This window comes from Calonectris borealis, chromosome 25 (genome assembly GCF_964195595.1).
Source record: "Calonectris borealis chromosome 25, bCalBor7.hap1.2, whole genome shotgun sequence".
Lineage (NCBI taxonomy): Eukaryota > Metazoa > Chordata > Aves > Procellariiformes > Procellariidae > Calonectris > Calonectris borealis.
Genome location: NC_134336.1, coordinates 6,695,002 through 6,714,999, shown reverse-complemented (window position 1 = coordinate 6,714,999; position 19,998 = coordinate 6,695,002). Strand labels below are relative to the sequence as shown.

Here is a 19,998-nt window from a genome sequence, read left to right as displayed (position 1 = left end):
TGGGGGCTCCTGCAGCCCCCCCCCACCTACGTGGCCTGGAGCGGCAAATGGGGGGGACATCTGCAAACACGCTGCTGGGAGTGCCTCTGCCCCCCAGTTTCCTCAGGGTACACGATGCAGGCCACAGTGCACAACGAAGGGTGCAGAGCACAGGCTGGAGGGTGCAGGCTACAGGGTGCTGGGTGCAGGGTGTAGGCTGAGGGGTGCTGGGTGCAGGTTGCGGGGTACAGGCTGAAGGGTGCAGGGTGCAGGCTGAGGGGTACAGGGGGCAGGGTGCAGGCTGAGGGGTGCAGGGGGCAGGGGGCAGGGTGTAGGCTGAGGGGTGCTGGGTGGAGGTTGAGGGGTGCAGGCTGAGGGATGCAGGGTGCAGGCTGAGGGGTGCAGGCTGAGGGGTGCAGGGGGCAGGGTGCAGGCTGAGGGGTGCAGGGGCCAGGGTGCGGGGTGCAGGGGGCAGGGTGCGGGGGGCAGGGGGCAGACTGAGGGGTGCAGGGGGCAGGGGGCAAGGTGCAGGGTGCGGGGTGCAGGGGGCAGGGGGCAGGGTGCAGAGGGCAGGGGGCAGGGGGCAGGCTGAGGGGTGCAGGGGCCAGGGTGCGGGGTGCGGGGGGCAGGGTGCGGGGGGCAGGGGCCAGGGTGCGGGGTGCAGGGGGCGGGGGGCGGGGGGCGGGGGCCAGGGTGCAGGGTGCGGGGGGCAGGGGGCAGGGTGCAGGGTGCGGGGGGCAGGGGGCAGGGGGCAGGCTGAGGGGTGCAGGGGCCAGGGTGCGGGGTGCAGGGGCAGGGTGTGGGGTGCAGGGGCAGGGTGCGGGGTGCCGGGGGCAGGGGGCAGGGTGCGGGGTGCAGGGGCAGGGTGCGGGGGGCAGGGGGCAGGGGGCAGGCTGAGGGGTGCAGGGGCAGGGTGCGGGGTGCAGGGGCAGGGTGCGGGGTGCAGGGGCAGGGGGCAGGGTGCGGGGTGCAGGGGCAGGGTGCGGGGGGCAGGGGGCAGGCTGAGGGGTGCAGGGGCCAGGGTGCGGGGTGCAGGGGCAGGGTGCGGGGTGCCGGGGGCAGGGGGCAGGGTGCGGGGTGCAGGGGCAGGGGGCAGGGGGCAGGCTGAGGGGTGCAGGGGCCAGGGTGCGGGGTGCAGGGGCAGGGTGCGGGGTGCCGGGGGCAGGGGGCAGGGTGCGGGGTGCAGGGGCAGGGTGCGGGGGGCAGGGGGCAGGGGGCAGGGTGCGGGGTGCAGGGACCAGGGTGCGGGGTGCAGGGGCAGGGTGCGGGGGGCAGGGAGCAGGGGGCAGGCTGAGGGGTGCAGGGGCCAGGGTGCGGGGTGCAGGGGCAGGGTGCGGGGTGCCGGGGGCAGGGGGCAGGGTGCGGGGTGCAGGGGCAGGGTGCGGGGTGCGGGGTGCAGGGGCAGGGTGCGGGGTGCCGGGGCAGGGTGCGGGGTGCAGGGGCAGGGTGCGGGGTGCCGCAGCGCGGGCTGCCAGCACCACCTCGTGGCCGAGCGCCGGCCCCGGCTGAGCCGCTCCGCTCCGCCCCGCCCGGCCCGACCGGCTCCTGCCCCCGCACCGCGGCCTGCGGGCGGGCCCGGGGCTCCAGTGCCCCTTCCCAGAGCCCCTGCTCCCGCACGAAGCGAGCCTGGCCACGGTGATGGGCTGAATCGCTGCTCCAGCACAGGGCTGAGCCGGGAGGCCCTTTCCCGGGGAGCCCCGGCTGGGGTGGGCGACGGGCACCTCTCGCCTCCCACAGCCACTGCAGGACAGGGACCCCCTGCCACAGCGTGCACCCACCTGGGGGCACCCCCCCCCAGGGTGCACCTCTGCATGGGATACACCCCAGCATCCGATGCACCCCATCCCAGCATGGTGTGTACCCCACTGTGGTGCTCACCCCATCCCCATGTGCCCCTGTGCACCCCTATACTGTCTGCACCCCTATACCATCTGCACCCCCCCACGTTGCGCATCCCATGCTGCGCACCCCACTTTGCTTATCACCATTGCCCACCCTGCAGGCAACGTGCCCCCCCTTCCAGCAGCGACTCTCGGGGTGCCACAGGCTGGCAGCAGGGTCCAGGGCTCCAAGCCGCCGTGCCCCAAAGCGATGCCACCCCTGCCTGCACCCATGGAGCAGCGCCCTGTGCCCTCATCCCCATTCCTCCACCTCCCGCGCACCCAGCGCACACGTCAGGAAAGACTCCAGAAGGACAAATCTGCCAGGTTTATTCCAAACGAGACTTTATTAACGAGGCGAAGTGCTGGGGCCAGGCCAGCACAGCCGGGAGGGAAACACGAGCCGTGCCCTGGCGAGGACCAGGGACCCGTCCTCCCGCGGGGACGGCTGGGCAGGAGAGCCCTCAAGGAGCTGGGGCCACCACCGAGGCTGGGGGATGCAGCGGGACATCTGCCTCCAGCCACAAATCCCCGAGATTCGTTTTCCTCCAGGCTGGTTGGGGCGGCAACACCGGCCAGTGCCCAGCTCCCAGTACACGGCCGGTCCCCAGAGCCCCTCCAAAAGGCACCGCGGTCCCGGGGCACCAAGCGAGACAACAGCAGCTGGTGAAAACCAAACCCTCCAAGGCAAGGCGGTGGTCTCCGCTAGAAGAAGAGGGTCCGGAGGCACTGCCAAAGGCACTAGACAAACACGGAGATGATAAGAGCTTTAAAAACATCCTCAAGTCTTTCTCAGCCCTTGCTGATTTTCCCTGCTTGGCACTTCATCCCTTTCAGATTAAAACAGAAGACCTGCGAGAAGGCACAACCCAGCGTAGCTGCTCCTGTGTGCGAAACCCGAGGCTAAGGCAGAGCTGGGGCTGTCCCCGGACTCGAGGGACAGGGCCACGGTGGCTCCGACCCGGCAGCGGGGTGCCCAGGGCCACCTCAGCTGAAGTCCCGGTCCGGCAGCACCAGCGGAGCCACCAACGTCCAAAGGTAGAGCAGGAGCCCGGCCCAGCTGGAGCAGATCTTCACCCACACGGCCGTCCAGGGGCTCGTCAGCACCCGCAAGTTCTCATCCGGCCTGAAATCGCAAACAAGCGGGTGGCACCCATCACTGCGCTGCGCCCGCGGGGTGGCATCCCCCTGCGCGCCCCGAGCACGGCGGGCAGCAACGGCGCTGGGGAGGGATGGAGGCTGTGAGCACCGAGCCATGGGTGCAATGCAAAGAGCACGGAGGAGAGAGCGGAGGAACCCCGTGCCTGCAGCCACGCAGCTCCCTGCAGCCACGCAGCTCCCTGCAGCTCTCCCAGGGGATGCGACCCTGGTGCTGCAGCCCACAGCACCCCAGGGGCTGGATCCCTGCTCCCCCCATGTCCCAGAGGATCCCGGGCAGCAGTAGGGAGCTGGCGAGCCCAGGCACAACGTGCCATAGGCAGCCCTATGCTACCTGAAAATAATTAGCGCTGATTAGGGTGCACGTTAAGTGGGTTTGCACACGGATGCGTCTCAGCAAACAGCCCTGCCCAGCGCAAGAGCAGGGAGGACGCCAGGAGAAGGGGACGCAGAGGAAGGGGGACAGTCCCCGGTCCCCGCGGGAGCTCTGCCCACCTGTACCAGTTGGTGAGCGTCATCATGATGTAGAGAGCGGCGAGGAGGAGGCAGAGGTGGAAGAAGGTGTAGTTGTAGGACACGCCGTCCTGCTCGTTGTCGTAGGCGCGGTGCAGCCCGCTCTCCACGGCCGCCGCCTCGCTGCCCGCCCCGGCCCCGCTTTCCTCCGTCAGCATCAGTTTGTTGACCTGCGGGTGGTCCGAGGAGCGGACGCTGCGGGCAGAGGGAGGGCAGGCTCAGGGCTGCCCCCCAGCCCGAGCTCAGCCCCCCCTGGGACGGGCAGGGCAGTTTGGGGGATGCAGCTTGTGTGGAAACCCTACAAGCTGTGACCACGGCCCCGCAGAGCAGCCTGCCTGTGTCCCTGCGGACCGGGATGGCTTTGCAAGAGGCACTTAGGGACAAAAACCCCGGACCAAGCTGTCACCTCCCCTCCAGCATCGCCTCTCCCTAAAAGCCACCCGATGCCCCTCTGCTCCGGGCAGGCAGAGGGACGGTGCGGTCCCCGGGGACACGAGCCAAATCCTCACCTGATGAAGAGGGTGCAGAGGATGAAGATGATCAGCCCCACGATGCTCGGGGCGTCCCACCAGGTTGTCAGCGGCTGGGTGGCCGTCGCCGAGCCGGTGCTGTTCCTCACCAGCAGCGTGGGGTTACAGGCCTGGGCTGGGGGGGACACGCAGGGGGTTCAGCGCCTTTCCCCAGCCCCCAGTGACCCGGGGAGGGCAAAGCACCCACCCCAGTGTGTGCTCCTGCCCCATGCAACCCCCTCCTGCGCCCGAGGCCGCATCCTGCTTACTTGGTACATTGGCCAGGGCAGACCAGGTGACGTAGACGGTGTAGAGGGTGATGAGGGACGCCTGCAGCAGCCCCGAGTGCGGCTGAGCATCCTGCAAACGCAACGGGGGGTGCTCAGGGCTGGCCCCGTACCCCGCGGGTGGCCCCGCGGTGACACGGCCACCGGCCTCCCAGGTGCCCCCCGCCGCCTCACCTGGATCTTGGGCAGGATGGAGACGGCAGAGACGATGAGGCAGAGGATGAGGTTGATGCTGATGAGGACCTTGCCCTCCGTGCAACCCTCGGGCTTGGTGTAGTAGACGTAGAGCAGCGCTATGGCCGCAATGGAGGTGGCGTAGAAGATGAAGGTGACGATGCAAAGGGCTGGGGGAGAAAGCAAGAAGGAAAGAGGTTGGAGCAGAGCCCCCAGTCCCCGCCAGCTCAGCGACACCCGGCCCCAGGACGAGTGTCCCCATCCCTAGACCCTCTGCGGTGCCAGCCGTACCCACCTGCGTACCAGCCCTTGGCGCTGCTCTCGCCCGCGTTGCGCAGCCACAGCTGGCTCCAGGAGTGGGCGAAGTCGATGAGGAGGACGAGCTGGATGAGGATGAAGAGGAAGGAGCCGACCACACCAAAGTAAAACCAGACTTGAGGGGAAGAGAAAAAACAGTTAAAAGAAGGGATAATGGGAATTTGGCAATGGCAGGGGCACACGGCAGCGGGGATGCCGACGCCAGCCCCGGGTTTAATCCTGTGCTGAGGGTTAACCCAGAGATGCAGAGGAGAGTGGGGGCAGCTCCTCACCTGAGGAGAAGGCACCATCGGGGATGTAGAAGGCCCCCACCGTGATCCCCACCAGCACCAGGAACTTGAAGAACCAGAAGCTGCGGGAGGAGAGAGGAGGCACGGTCTGCAAGAGGGAACCCAGCAGGGAAGGGGGGGGTCTGCCCCCACCCCAGCATCCCCCCCGCCCAGGGACGAACGCTCACCCGTTCTGCACGGCGGCTCGCGGGTCCTTGCTGCTGCGCACGCACACCATGATCGCGGCGAAGAGGAAGAAGAAGGCGGCCATGGCGAAGCCCATGCGGTACACGGCTTTGTGACCCAGGAAGCTGCCGCAGTCGATGTGGGTCTGGACCCCCAGCACCGCCCCGCTGCCTTCACAGAAGCCGGGGAGCTGCAAAGGCGACGGGAGGGTGAGCATCACCCCAGCATCCCGCACCCGCCACGAGCCCTGGTGCCACCAAAGATGGGCCAGCCCATGACTGCTCAACCGTAAAGCAAGCGGTTGGCCTGCTCGGGGACAGCGGTGGGGTGACACTGCTAAAGGCACCCTGCGGGTCAGTGGAAAGCTGGAATGAAACCAGCATTTCCCAAAAAGCCTGGCCCAGCCTTCTCCCAGCTGGGCTGGGAGACCTCAGCTCCCTGCTTCTGAAGTCCCACCTCCGTGACTTGCAAGTCACTTGGCCAGTTGAACCCCCAAAAATGGGATGTTAGGAAACTTTCCCGGGACACATCTGGGAAAACTAGATAATGCATGGAATTATCCCACTGCATTGTCCCCTCTGTGGAAAACCGGGGTTAATAACAGCCTCTCCTAGCAAGATGCTTGGAAAAAACGAAACAGAAGGAACATTGTGACCCAAAAATTCACTTTCTGATTCAGCCTCCCATACCCACCATGAGCTAAACCTCTTCCCCACACCAATCAAGCCCAACAACCCCCATGAGTTATTTACCTTGTGCAGCTCCTTCTCCACGCCGGGGATTATCATAATGATGGACACGAGGGTGCCGAGGAAGAGGAAGAAGGTGAAGAGGAGGCGGGAGACGGTGGAGTTCTTGGCCGAGGGGCAGCAGCCGCAGAGCAGGCATGGCGCGGAGCCGCAGAGACAGGACACCTGCAACGAGAGCATCCCCGTGTCGGAGGGGTCGAAATTGGCCCCAAAACACGTGCCCCAGTCGAACCGTAAGGAGATCTGCCCGGGAATCCACACCGCTGTGCCGGGGGCTTTGCTTACAGCATCTCGCCAGCCAGCATCACAACCCGCACCCCACGGGACCTCGTGGAAATGGTCCCAAATCCCCCCGAAAAGATGCTGAAAACCAAAAGAGCTGTGGGAAGGGGTTCACTGCAATAAACAACCAACTTGGAAAATGACCCCGAGAGTCCCGGAGACACCCTCATCTTCCTTTTTGCTCCCCAGCAATTGCACGCAAAAAAAGGCTCCGGTCAAAACAAAGCACTGCCCTGCAGGAGCCTCCTTTCTTTACCAAATAAAATGAGTTTGCACAATAATTTAAGGTTGCCTTTTCAATCTAACACGGGATGGGGAACACACCGATATCAGCGTCATGGGGAAACATGTTCTGCCATCATTCCCCCTCCCCAGAGGCCATTTTACAGGTGGGGAAACTGAGGCACAGCATCCCTGGGTGGACCACAGTGGGTCCTGACTTCCCAAATCCAGCATCGGCAGCGCTGGGTGCACCCTCGCTCCAGGGGCTCCCATTGTCGTGCCAGAGCTGGGTGCAAAGCGGGGAACCTGGCTTAACGAAACCCAACCTTACTGCCTAGCACAACATTGGCGGGGGTTTCCTGCACAAGGATTGCGCAGAATAAGGCTTGCAGGGAGAAAAAGGGATTTTTTATTAAACTGTATTCTTCGACTTCCCTGGCTCCCGCAAGCCATCGCTAGAGGAGCGTTAGGGAGATGCTGTTTGCATCCCACCAGTTGGGCTGAGCTGGGCTGGGCTGTGCTGAGCTGAGCTGAGTTTTGCTGCTCCGGTATAAACTGTTCTCACCAGCTTGTCCGACAGTTTGGATATTTACCCACCTATTTAATACCTACAAGGTGTGGGAGCGCCTCAATCCTTTGCCCTAGAGAAAGAACAGCCGCAGGGGTTTTGCATAACAGGTTTTAAAGCCCCGGATGGGGTGGGAATGCAGGATACGGCTGTAGCCAGCCCTGACTATGGCATCCCTGATCCGGATGGGGAAGATTTTCTGCCTCTTAATCACCCGCCCCAGCCCCGGGATCTCCCGGCTCGCTGCCACATCCTGAAACCCTTATTTTCCCAAAAGAAGTTGGAGAATAAATAGGGTATTTTCAGGCAAAAGAATGGAAGAAGCTTTTTGGGATGGCCTGTCACTGCTGGCTCACTCATCCACCATGTCCCATGTTAAATATTTGGGGAAAAAAATAGGGGAATAAGGTGTCTCTCGGGTTGGCATTGAAGTTGCTGCACTCTGGGAGTTATCGGGGCTGGTTGGGGAAGGAAAACCAACATCTCACATCAAGGCAAAGCCGGTGGCGATGTCCTCCTGGCCGCTGAACCAGGAGCCAGCGCTGACCCCACATAAACGAACAGATGGGCTAAAGTGTTCCATAAAACCTCAAAGGACCCAAAAATTAAATTAAAACTAAATTCCCAACTCTGCCCCACTCCCCATGGTGTGAGCGGGAACAGCGGGGCTCTCGGGACAGACAGCCCAAGCAATGCAACAGCAAAATACACCCCAAGTCCTCTCAAAGAGGGAAACTTCAGGCTATTTCCTTTTTTTTTGTTTTTTTTTTAATGCCTGACGGAAGCCCTCACAAGCCCACAGCCTCCCCCAGCCCAGGGAGCAATGAGAAATCCCCAGGCAGGTCCTGGCAAGCTTCCAGCTACAGGTATTGCCTAGAGACCAACGGGAATTAAATATTTGGAGTTTCTTTAAAATACTACAGCTTCGCTTTCCAAATATTTTTCTCTAGCTAAAATGCATTCCCAAATCCACTTATTTCAAAATATACAGCATTGGGCGTTACTCCTGTATCAGAGCCAGCTTCTTCCTAAGAAATCCTGTGACCATCTCCGGTCCTCAACAAACTACTTTCCCTCTATTGACAAGCTAATTGCATTGATTTACTTTGCTTTCGATACTTCATTTCTTCCTTTTGAAGAGCTCTTCCTCTCCTGCACTTGAGACACATCAGCCAGCCAGATGCACTTGTAAGCACAAGAAGAGTCCAGCTCTCTCCTAGTATTAAGGGATGAGCATGTGTTGTGTGTTTATTATGGCTATGCTCTTCCTAATTATGCCCAGCAATCAATATTAATTAAATATCACTCAGTATCAGCTCAAATATACATTTCTTATTGCTAAAATTAGTGTGAAAAACAGATGCGGCAGAAAAGAAAACCAGATGTTGAGCTGCTGGGTGAGAAGGACGTCAAACCCGCAGCTCCCTCATCAGGGGTGCTCGCGGATGCTCACGCGTGATCGCTCTGATGCCCCCAAATCACTAGAGGTGGCTTTGAATTTCTTTTTTAAACATAAGCACATCATTATTTGAGAAAAATCACGTCCTTCCTGATTTATTCCTCTTTACCCACGTCCCACCCCACCGGAGGCTGTGTTGAGCTGAGGGTACCCACAGGAGCTGGGGCGGGCGAGAGGAGCCCCCGCATCCCACAGGGACCCTCATCCCACCTTTCCAGGAGCTGCTCAAGGGACATCACTTCACGTTTTCGACTTGAAAGCATGAAAAAACAGCCTTCAATTAGAGATTGCTTCCTTTCAGGCTCATTAAATGCACCACTTGCACAAGAACGCATTTAAAATGTGCCAGCGTTACTGTATTTCCCCTTCAAATTAAAAAAAAAAAATAGAGAACAACAAAAAAATTCCCCTTTAATGCAGAATGACTGCATTATTTGACCTGACGTAGCAAAGCACCTTAGCGCACGCTTAACTTTAAGCGCATCAATACCTCCAGCTCCGCTCCCTTCAGTGCCAATCGAAATAAAAAGCACCAGTCCCAAAAACACCGAAACTGGCTCGGAAAATCATGAGGTTTGTTGTTGTTTAGGAGGTCGTTGGATTTGGGGGTTCAGCCCCACGTCCAATTATCACCGAAGACTTGCAGGAGGCACAGCCTTGGGTATCAGGTTCCCCCCAGGTGGGGGGGGGTGAAGGGGTGTCCACAGGGCCACGATGGAGCTGGGCTCTGGGTTGACCTCTGGGAAAGCTGAGGGTGGATGAGCTGGTTCCCAGTATGAGGTTTTCGGGAGCATCCCTGGAGCCTGCCGCAGGTTTATTTTCAAGGATGACCCTTACATGGCCGAGCTCCATGGCTGTATTTCAGGTTTTACAGCCTCTTGCAACCACGGGAAGAGAACCGCCGAGGTAACGGGGTACGGCAGCCCCGTCCCGCTGACCTGCTTCGTGCAGCAGTAATGCGAGAGTCCCGTGTCACCAGGAGCCTTTTTTCACGGCTCCTGGTGCCCGTCTTGGACATCCCCCTCCAAGCACCTTTGCAAAGGAAGCAGATCCCTTGTGCTAACCCGACCTGCTGCCCGGCACCCCTTGAATTCAGTCTCTTTTTTAAAAAGCAAATGGGTTAAGAGCAAGGAAAATCCTCCCATGTTGAGGCAGTGCCGGACACGCTCCGATACACCTCCTTTCAAAGGCTTTGAAAGACGCCTGTAAGTATGAACATGGCCAACGGCCAAACAGCGGGACGGAAAAAGCCAACCGAGGGAAGTGGCTGCAGCATGAGAGCGGCAAATTAATGAGGAAGCATCGGTTTTCAGCCGCTGCAGATGAAAGATTAATCTCTCCAGTTTCACTATCGACTTCCTCATTAAATCCAGCTCACCTCCAGCGCGACTCGCACATAGGGGCTGCGGTGCTCCCTCCTCTGCCCGGAGGCTGGGAGAGCGTGGCCAAAGCCGGACAAGCACTGTCCGTGCAGTCCAACACGGGGAAATGCAACACCACCACCCCAACCACACCAACCCAACACCACCACCCCAACACCACCACCCCAACCACACCAACCCAACACCACCAAATAAACACCAGCCCAACTACACCAGCCCAACTACACCAAATCAACTACACCAAATCAACTACACCAAATCAACTACACCAGATCTCCTTCTATGACCAGGTGACCCGCCTGGTGGATGAGGGAAAGGCGTGGTCTACCTGGACTTCAGTAAAGCCTTTGACACTGTCTCCCACAGCATTCTCCTAGAGAAGCTGGCGGCTCACGGCTTAGACAGGTACACTCTTCGCTGGGTAAAAAACTGGCTGGACGGCCGAGCCCAGAGAGTTGTGGTCAACGGAGTTAAATCCAGTTGGCGGCCGGTCACGAGCGGTGTTCCCCAGGGCTCAGTGCTGGGGCCGGTCCTGTTCAATATCTTCATCAACGATCTGGAGGAGGGGATCGAGTGCTCCCTCAGTCAGTTTGCAGATGACACCAAGCTGGGCGGGAGTGTTGATCTGCTGGAGGGTGGGAAGGCTCTGCAGAGGGACCTGGACAGGCTGGATCGATGGGCCCAGGCCAATGTATGAGGTTCAACAAGGCCAAGTGCCGGGTCCTGCACTTGGGCCACAACAACCCCAGGCAACGCTGCAGGCTTGGGGAAGAGTGGCTGGAAAGTGCCCGGAGGAAAAGGACCTGGGGGTGCTGGTCGACAGCAGCTGAACATGAGCCGGCCGTGTGCCAGGTGGCCAAGAAGGCCAACGGCATCCTGGCCTGTATCAGAACTAGTGTGGCCAGCAGGAGCAGGGAGGTGGTCGTGCCCCTGTACTGGGCACTGGTGAGGCCACACCTCGAATCCTGTGTTCAGTTCTGGGCCCCTCACGACAAGAAGGACATGGAGGTGCTGGAGCGTGTCCAGAGGAGGGCAACGAAGCTGGTGAAGGGCCTGGAGCACAAGTCTGATGGGGAGCGGCTGAGGGAACGGGGGGTGTTCAGCCTGGAGAAGAGGAGGCTGAGGGGAGACCTCATCGCTCTACAACTACCTGAAAGGAGGTTGTAGTGAGGTGGGGGTTGGTCCCTTCTCCCAAGTAACAGCGATAGGACAAGAGGAAATGGCCTCAAGTTGTGCCAAGGGAGGTCTAGATTGGACATCAGGAGAAATTTCTTTACTGAAAGAGTGGTCAGGCCTTGGAACAGGCTGCCCAGGGAAGTGGTGGAGTCCCCATCCCTGGAGGTATTTAAAAGACGTGTAGATGAGGCCCTTAGGGACATGGTGTAGTGGGCATGGGGGGGTTGGGTTGACGGTTGGACTCCATGATCTTAGAGGTCTTTTCCAACCTTAATGATTCTATGTTTCTAACTACACCAAATCAACTACACCAGCCCAACTACACATCTTCTGCAAGCTGCCTTCACGCGGGCAAACCCAGGGTTGCAGAAGCTGAGTCAACCAAAAGCAATGCCGAGCAACCGGTCTTTATCTCCTGTTAAATTAATGACCCGGCAGGTTAATCAGTACCAAACCCACAGGGTCAGGCACAGGCTCGGGAGGCTGGTGGCTCTCACGTCTGGCAGGTGGCTTTGCATTGGTACAAGGAGGCTGATAGTCCCCACGAGGTGCCCAAACCATGCCAGAGGGCTGCACGCGCCCCCGGGGTTTGCTTTGGCTTGGGCAGGCTTCTGCTGGCCAACACCAACCTTGTCCCCCAAGGAAGGCAGCTCGAGACAACCGCACTGCTCATGGCAGCGGTGGGCAGGGTCTGGCAAATCGCTGGAGGCAGAGAAAGGGAAATTTTTCGTGCATGGTGCAAAGTTTCACTCGGGAACGGCTGGTAGAGTTTTAATGGAACAGTGCTGAAGGCTTGGCAATCTGATGCGGCTTTGAGTCAAATGACGCAGGCTGACCAGAAGGAGTTAGTTCAGATTTTCTTATTAAAAATTTTTAAAAATACAAAGATTGGGGGGTTTGTTTGGGTTTGGGGGTGGTTTTTTTCCCCCTGTTGTGGTTTTTCAGTTCAGAATTGAGCTTTAGTCAACCAGCTCCACTGGAAGGAATAGGAGAACTATACCTCTATAGCAACTCTACCCCGTTACCACAGCCTGGGCCAGCATAGTTTTTTAGAGGAAAAAATCCAGAATTAGGCCAGAAACCTCCCCAGCCCTGCTCCGGAGTAACTCCCGGTTTTCCCGATACCTGCCCAGACGGAAAAGTATCGGACGTGTGTTACAGACAGAGGCCTTGCAGACCGCCCTCCATCCGATCTTACATTTCGAAAGCTCCTGTTCATTAAACCTCCAAAACTTTGAGGTCGAGTTGCAAAACCAGCCCTGTTTCCAGGTTTCCAGGCCGGCGGCTCCTGGGGAGGTTTGGTAGCCCTGCCTTGGCCCCGCGCCCGCAGGTGAGGCAATGCCAGCAAAGGCAGCACCGGCCGTGGGCAGCTGCCTGCGTCACCGGGCACGGCACCCTGAAGCACGCACCCTGCGTCACCGGGCACGGCACCGCGAATCACGCACCCTGCACCCGCCCTGGGCCATGGCACCCCACGCAGAGTCCCCCCACCCACGGACCTGCACCCCCGTCCTGGCTCCTTCTCTTACTCCGTCCCCAGCCCCCCACTTTGGTGAGAACCAGACAGGACCCCCGGCCCCTCAGCATAGCATGGGTGCTGTGGGGTGTCAGCCCCTGCTTCCCCCAGGCGCAGCGGGACTGGACCCCCCCATCCCCCACGGCTACCTGCATCCCCCAAGTGCACTGGGGTGCACAACCCCAGGTGCCCTCAAACTCCAGGCTCCCCCCAACCATGACGTTCATGAGCCCCAGAGTTCCCCGGGGTGAACCCTCCGGGTGTCCCCTGGACACCCCCGGGTGCACTGGGATGCCCTGCTCCGGGTGTCCCCTGCATCCCCCCAGGCACAGGGGGGTGCATCCCCCCGGGCACCCCCTGCATCCCCCGCATACACAGGGGTGCATCCCCCTGGGCGTCTCCTGCACCCCCGCGGGGGTCCCCTGCACCCCCCAGGGGTGCATCCCTTGGAATCCCCCCCGTCTCCGCCCCCCCACCCCGGCTGCAGCAGGCCCGGGTCTCCCCTGGGCCCCCCGGATGTACCGGGACGCATCCCCGGGCTGTCCCCCAGACCTCCCCGGGCCTCCCCTGGACCCTCCTCCAGACCCCCAGGAGCGCCCCCCCCACCCCCGCCCCTGGGCCGCGCCCGCCGCTGCCGCGCTCGGAGCGGGCGCAGCCCCGCTCCCCTCCCGGTGCCCCGGCCGGGCGGGCACTCACGCAGCTGAGCAGGGAGCAGACGCCGAGACAGGCCCCCATGGTGCGGCCGCGGCTGCCGCCGGCTCCCCGCACCCCTCCGCCGCCGCCGCCGCGCTGGCTCCGCCCGGGCCGGCCCCGGGGCGCCGAGTTCGGGGCGCGTCGCTCCCGCCGCACCTCCCCCGGGGCGGCCCCTGCGGCTGCGGGGCGGGTGGAGCAGCGCCGGGGCGGGGGCGGGTCCCTCCCGACGGCCCCTCCATCCCCCCGACCCCCCCTCCATCCCCCCGACCGCCCCTCCATCCCCCCCCGACCCCCCCTCCATCCCCCCTTACCGTCCCTCCATCCCCCCCGACCGCCCCTCATCCCCCCCGACCCCTCGGACCGGGGAAGTGGCAGCCCCGGACCCTCCTTCGCCGCCGAGGGGACCCCGCCGACACCATGAGCCCGGTCCAGAGCGGGGGCTCTGGGGTGCCCCCGGGGCTGGAGAGGGTGCCCGGGCCCGCACTGCCGGGGCTCTCCCTCCCCTCGAAGCAGCCCGCGGGAAGGGGTCGGCTCCTCCGAAGGCAGCTCAGGGTCCCGGGGGGTGCATTGAGTGTGTTCCCTGTGAACTGGATCCCCTTGGAAAGGCCGGGTCGGGTCCCCACCGACGCCTGTCCCCAGAGAGCTGACGATGCTGCGGGGAGCCTGGGGTCACCGGGCACCCGGCTCCAGGAGAGAAATTAATGAAGCCCTGTGGTTTTTCACAGTTGAACGCTGCTTGTGCAGCCAGATGTGGCCTTGCTGAGAGCTGCCGAGGGGAGAGATGGGGTCAGTGACTGCGCTTGAGGCCCAGGAAGAGCAGAGTGCTGGGCTGCTCCTGGCCATCAAGTCCTACAAGTCCAGCACATCCACCAGCTCCAACGCACATGCCGGCTCCAGCACACCCACCAGCTCCAGCACACCCACCAGCTCAGAATCACAGAATCATAGAATGGTTGAGGCTGGCAGGGACCTCTGGAGACCATCTGGTCCAACCCCCCTGCGCAGGCAGCCATCCAGAGCCAGTTGCCCAGGACCATGTCCAGATGACATTTGAGTATCTCCTAGGATGGAGACTCCACAACCTTCCTGGGCAACCTGTGCCAGTGCTCGGTCACCCTCACAGTAAAAAGTGTTTCCTGATGTTCAGAGGGACCCTCCTGTGTTTCAGTTTGTGCCTATGGCCACTGGGCCTGTCACTGGGCACCACTGAAAAGAGTCTGAATCCGTCCTCTTTGAACCCTCCCTTCAGGTATTTATATACATTGATGAGATCCCCCGAGCTTTCTCTGCTCCAGGCTGAACATTCCCAGCTCTCGGCCTTTCCTCATATGTGAGATGCTCCAGTCCCTCAATCACCTTCGCAGCCCTTCGTTGGACTCTCTCCAGTATGTCCATGTCTCTCTTGTACTGGGGAGCCCAGAACTGGACACAGCACTCCAGGTGTGGCCTCACCAGCGCTGATCACTGGATCACCTCCATTGACCTGCTGGCCATACTTTGCCTAGTGCAGCCCAGGACATCATTCAACTTCTCTGCAGCAAGGGCACCTTGGTGCCTCATGTTCAACCTGGTGCCCACCAGGACCCCCAGGTCCTTCTCTGCAGAGCTGCTTTTTTTTTTTTGCTGGGCAGCCCCCAGCATGTGCTGGTGCTTGGGATTGGTCTTCCCCAGGGGCAAGACTTTGCCCTTCCCCTTGTCGAACTTCATGAGGTTCCTGTCAGCCCATTTCTCCAGCCTGACGAGGTCCCTCTGGATGGCAGCACCACCCTCTGCTATATCAGCCACCCTTCCCAGTTTGGTGTCATCTGCAAACATGCTGAGCTTACACTCTGCCCCATCATCCAGATCATTACTGAAGATGTTAAACAGGACTGGACCCAGTACAGACCCCTGGGGTACACCACTAGTGACTGGCCTCCAACTAGACTTTGTGCCACTGATGACCACCCCTGGGCCTGGCCCCAGTCAGTTTTCAACCCACCTCACTGTCTGCTCAGCCATCTGCATCAACAGCTTCTCTGTGAGGATCTTATGGAAGGCAGTGTCAAAGGCCTTCCTGAAGTCCAGGTAGACCATACCCACTGCTCTCCCCTCGTTTATCAAGCCAGCCTTCATTGCAGAAGTTTATCAAGTTGGACTTCTCATCCTTAATGTGCCTGGAAATGGTTTCCTGGATTAGCTGCTCCATCACCTTCCCAGGGATCAAGGTGAGGCTGATGGGCCCATAGTTCCCTGGGTCCTCCTTGCCCTTCTTGAAGACAGGAGTGACATTTGCTTTCCTCCAGCCTTTGGGCTCTTCTCCCAGTCGCCATGATCAATCATGATCGCCATTGTCGACAGTGGCCTCGCAATGACATCAGCCACCTCCCTTAGCACTCATGGGTGCATCCCAGCAGAGCCCATGGACTTATGTCCAGTTTGCATAAGTATCCCCTGACCTGATCCTCTTCCACCAAGGGTATGTCTTCCTTGCTCCAGCCTTTCCCCATGGTCTCTGGGACCTGGGATTCCTGAAGATCAGTCTTACAAGTAAAGAGACAAAGAAGGCATTCAGTTCCTCAGCCTTTCCCATGTCCTGTGGCACCAGGTCTCCCATCTCGTGGTGCAATGGACCCATATTTTCCCTAGTCTTGTCACCTATAGCAGCCTTTCTTGCTGGCTTTGACAACACACCTTCCAGCTCCAGCAGACCCACCAGCCCCAGCACACCCACCAGCTCCAGCTCCAGCAGACCCACCAGCCCCAGCAGACCCACCAGCTCCAGCAGACCCACCAGCTCCAGCAGACCCACTCCCCCTGCAGGGGAGACCCCGCGCGAGGGGGGCCGAGGGGCATCTGCCCCCACGGAGCCAAGGGTGGGAGCCAGGGCTGGGCAGGCCGTGGGTTTCCCTGCTCTGCCTGCGCAGCCGGAGTCTGGCACGTCCGCCCGCAGCGGCGAGTGCTGCTCTGCTCTGGCGTGAATAATTCAGGGGCTGGGATAAACTGGGATGTGCTAGCCCACTTCCAAACCCTAAATTTAGATAGAGGGGAAAGTATGTGAGTGTGCGGCAGCAGGCAGGCTTTGGGGGGCACAGGGCTGGGGCAGATGGGGAGCCAACATGCCCCCTGTGTCCTTGAGGAAGAGGAGGATGTCACGCTTCCTGCTCCAGAGGTAAAGCTCCAGGGTTTGGCCTCTGAGCAGCAGTTGGCACAAATTAAAAAAAGCTTTTCTAAGCCTCCGTGGGCTCCCAGAAGCTGCCGGCTGGTTGCAGTCCTGCAACAGGAGAGGTCAGCGCCCATAAATTGCCCGCTGACCTCAGCTGATCTCAGGTTGCTTTTCCTTTCAGGAGGCGGCTGGGGTGGGCGCGGGGGACCTGCCCGGCCTGGCTGTGTGCGGGCACGGGTCTGGCAGCGCCCGCGGGGCAGGCAGCGGCCTCGGGGACGCGATGGGCTGGCTCCAGGCACAGTCCCCCGGGTGGGAGGTGGGGGCTCTGGCAGCTCCCATCTCTTCCCGGCTGGAGGAGCCTGGTGACACCCGCAGCAGGAGTGTCCTTCAACCCCTGTCCTCCCAGGAAGGGCAAATCGGCCGGAGGGGTATTTGTCCCCTTGGTCCCGCTGTCCCCCCATGCCTTGCAGGGACGTGAGCCCGCTGCCACGCCGGGAGCAGAAATCCCACCCCGGAGAGACCAGTCCTCCCCACACTGTCCCCTCGTCCCCTTTGATGGTGCCGCCAGGTGGCAGTGCCGCTGTGAGACCGGTGCACACGACCGCTGGACGGCGGGGACGGGGCTGGGCTCGGTCCCTGCCTGCTCCTGGGTGGCCACGGGGGGCCCCGGCTGCCCGGAGGGAGAGGGCTCCCCGCCCGCCTCGCAGGGGTGTCCCCACGCCTGGCCCTCGCTGGTGAGCAGAGGCCACGCCACCGCCACCACCCACAGCATCAGCCCCTCGCCGTCCCCTTCTCGGGGGGTGGCTTGTCGGGCCGGACCCGGACCCAGGCAGCAATGTCCCAAGTGACGGAGCTGTGACCGTCCCCCGCACACCAAAGGACACGGGGGTTTTACATCGCCCTGCACACGGGGAAGAGGAGGAGTGGGAGGTGAGGGAGCCCAGGGACATGTGGCTGCCTCCAGCCCACTCCCGCAACAGAAGCCCCCAGCCCATCTCCCACTGCTCAGCAGGGCTGGGAGCACCCCACCCCATGTACCCCTAATAAAACACCTTTCTTCTGCTCTGCCTCCCTCTCCGCTCCTTCTCCTGCATCACTCAGCATCCCCGAGGCACGAGGGGACATCTTCTTTCCCCTCCCCCTGGTGCCTGGTTCATTAGTGGACAGGGTATCATTTTCTGCCCGCCGTGGGGGGGATTATAGGGCTGGGGGTGGCACAGGACCGGCGGGGAGCAGGGCCAGGCGCAGCTTGCCAGGGATGCCCTCCCGCCCGGGGACCTGGGGGGGGGAAACAAATGATCTCATGTGACTGTATCTGGGACAATACCAGCTTAGCCGTGGGCGCAGCCAGAAGGGTTCCTGCCGAGCCCGAGCGATGCTATTCATGGATAAACCTACATTACAGTAATTAATAATAATTAATAATCGAGTCTGTATTTGGAAAACCAGCTAAACCCATCAAGCACCTTTCCTCCAGAGCATCGTCTAGTGCAGGCAAATGCAGGCGTGGTGTAAGGTGCATTTTTGGGGTGATGATTTTGGGTTTGACACACCCCTGGTCCATGGGGTTGTCCTACCCCCGGCACCCTGGGGGCTGGCCCTGCTCCTGGATGGGGCTTTTAGGGACCCCAGGATCCTTCCCCTCGGCCACCAGCTGCCAGCAAGCATATCACAGCCTTGTGTTTTGGGTGCTTTGGGGAACTGCCCCAAAGACCTCAGGGTGCTGCTCATCCATGCTGGGAGGTGTGGGGAGTCCCCCTGCCCTTCCAGTGCTGCAAGGGAGGCCAGCCAAGGAGGACAGGAATGGAGCTACCCCCCTTTATGGCCAGCAGCATATTTTCTCAGCTGTGCTGCCTCTCTTGGGGTTTCCAGCCCCCAGATGAGAGGGAGACAGGCACAAAGCCAGTCTGGGATGGGAAGGACAAATGCAAAAGTCCTGAGATGGAAGCATCTCCCTCCCCCCTTGCCTTAGGATGCCTTCGAGTCGGGGAATTAGTTTTCCACTAAGCTCTTCTGTAATAAACAGAGACACAGGAGGACTAGTAATGGGTGATTGCTTGGCCTTTAATTACGGACAGAGGCAGGGTGTTCAGGGTCTCGGGAGCCGGGATTCAAACCCAGTGGAAATGAAGGGGATGATTTTCAGGAGGACCACTGCAGGCACCTGCAGAACCTTCTGTGCTTGAGCTCCTGCTTTGTCCCTTTTGTTTACCAGGACCCTCCCGTCCTGCAACACCGCAGGCTTAGCAGCCGAATACATCTCAAATGCATCAACCCTTGAGACCAGCGCAACAGAGGAGTCTGATGGAGACCAAGAAAGCCCTCTGAATCTAGTGATGGGCATCCCACCTGCTGGCCTTGCTTCTGGGAAACCCACTGAGCATCAGGATTTGCATTTGGGACCCTCTTCGAGGACCTTTTGCCAGTTTGAGATGTCTTAAAGGCCAGTGGGGCAATGCGGAGCTGACATGGCTGGTGGTTTCCTTAATGGGCCATCACCAAACCTATCGCTTGTCATCCAACAGGCTGGGGTCTTCTCCCCAAAGCCTCTCCCAGCCAGAAGAGCGACGGGCTGTGAGGCGAAGAAACACTAGCCACCCTCCGTCCTTGAAGCTTGATTTAGTCTGGGCTGGAAAAGCTTCGGCATTTCCCTGCTGAGTTTGGACAGACGCTGTTTGTCTTTCTCGTGGCGGTGGCCAGATGCCTGGCCGGTGACGGATGGGACTGTCGCGCCGGAGTTTCTGCGCTGTCACAACTGCTGGGTCTCTCATGGGCTGGAAAATGTGGGGAGGAGGTGACTCCACTGTGAGCTGAATGTCCTCCCCAAGGTACCAGGATCTGAGCCAAGAGAGATGGTGGGGTAGGGAGGTTGGGGGAGGAAGAAGCAGGGTGAGACCTTGATCTGAAGGTGTCCTGGGTCCGCCTGGCAGGAGGACCTGGTTCTTCTTTCATTCCCAGCCTGCAGCCTCCACGCCACTGGGTGCTTCTGCTTTGCCGCTCACCCCAGCTTTGGGTTGGAGCCCCCCATTTTGCTTTCCCGGCACCCAAAGGCTCCAGCCTTCCTCCAAACTCCAGCACGAGCCTCCCCGAGCCCCTCACCTGCGTTTCCCAACATCTGCCGGGTGACAGGGTGACCCCAGTGCCACCCGGGCATCCCAGCCAGGGCAGTGCCGGGGGAATTGCAAGTCCGGGATGCCCGTGGAAAGCCGCGTATGGCGCAGGCGGTTTTCGAGCCTGTTCATTTTCAGCCTTAACAATTCTTTCTTTTGGAGAAATGGCTAATGAGCCATGGGGATCTAATTAGATTTCTCTAGTCAGCCTTTCGCCTCGTTCCGTGTCTTTTAAAACAAAACAAAAAAAAAAAAAAGGAAAAAAGCTCCACAAGCGCCGATGTGGAGACAATTAGATCAGTGTCTCCTTAATGAGTTCATGGCTCCAGCGGAAATATCTGTCTTTGACAGGAGAGGCAGAAACCAAGCTGCACCCATGGGTGAGCGTGCTATGAGGTGGGAGCCGTGTTCCCCCCTTTGCAG

At 60.4% G+C, this 19,998-nt stretch overlaps 1 protein-coding gene across 1 annotated transcript; it reads right to left on the bottom strand.

Moving 5' to 3' along the window:
- Positions 1–2,181: 2,181 nt before the first annotated feature.
- Positions 2,182–13,418, bottom strand: SERINC2 (serine incorporator 2). Its single transcript, XM_075173918.1, has 10 exons — positions 13,324–13,418; positions 6,026–6,187; positions 5,276–5,463; positions 5,091–5,170; positions 4,796–4,933; positions 4,501–4,670; positions 4,309–4,399; positions 4,040–4,175; positions 3,513–3,725; positions 2,182–2,985 (listed from the first exon to the last, which is right to left on the bottom strand). Exons 1-10 carry the CDS (start codon positions 13,360–13,362, stop codon positions 2,847–2,849), a joined length of 1,356 nt encoding a protein of 451 aa, XP_075030019.1. The 5' UTR covers positions 13,363–13,418; the 3' UTR covers positions 2,182–2,846.
- Positions 13,419–19,998: the final 6,580 nt, after the last annotated feature.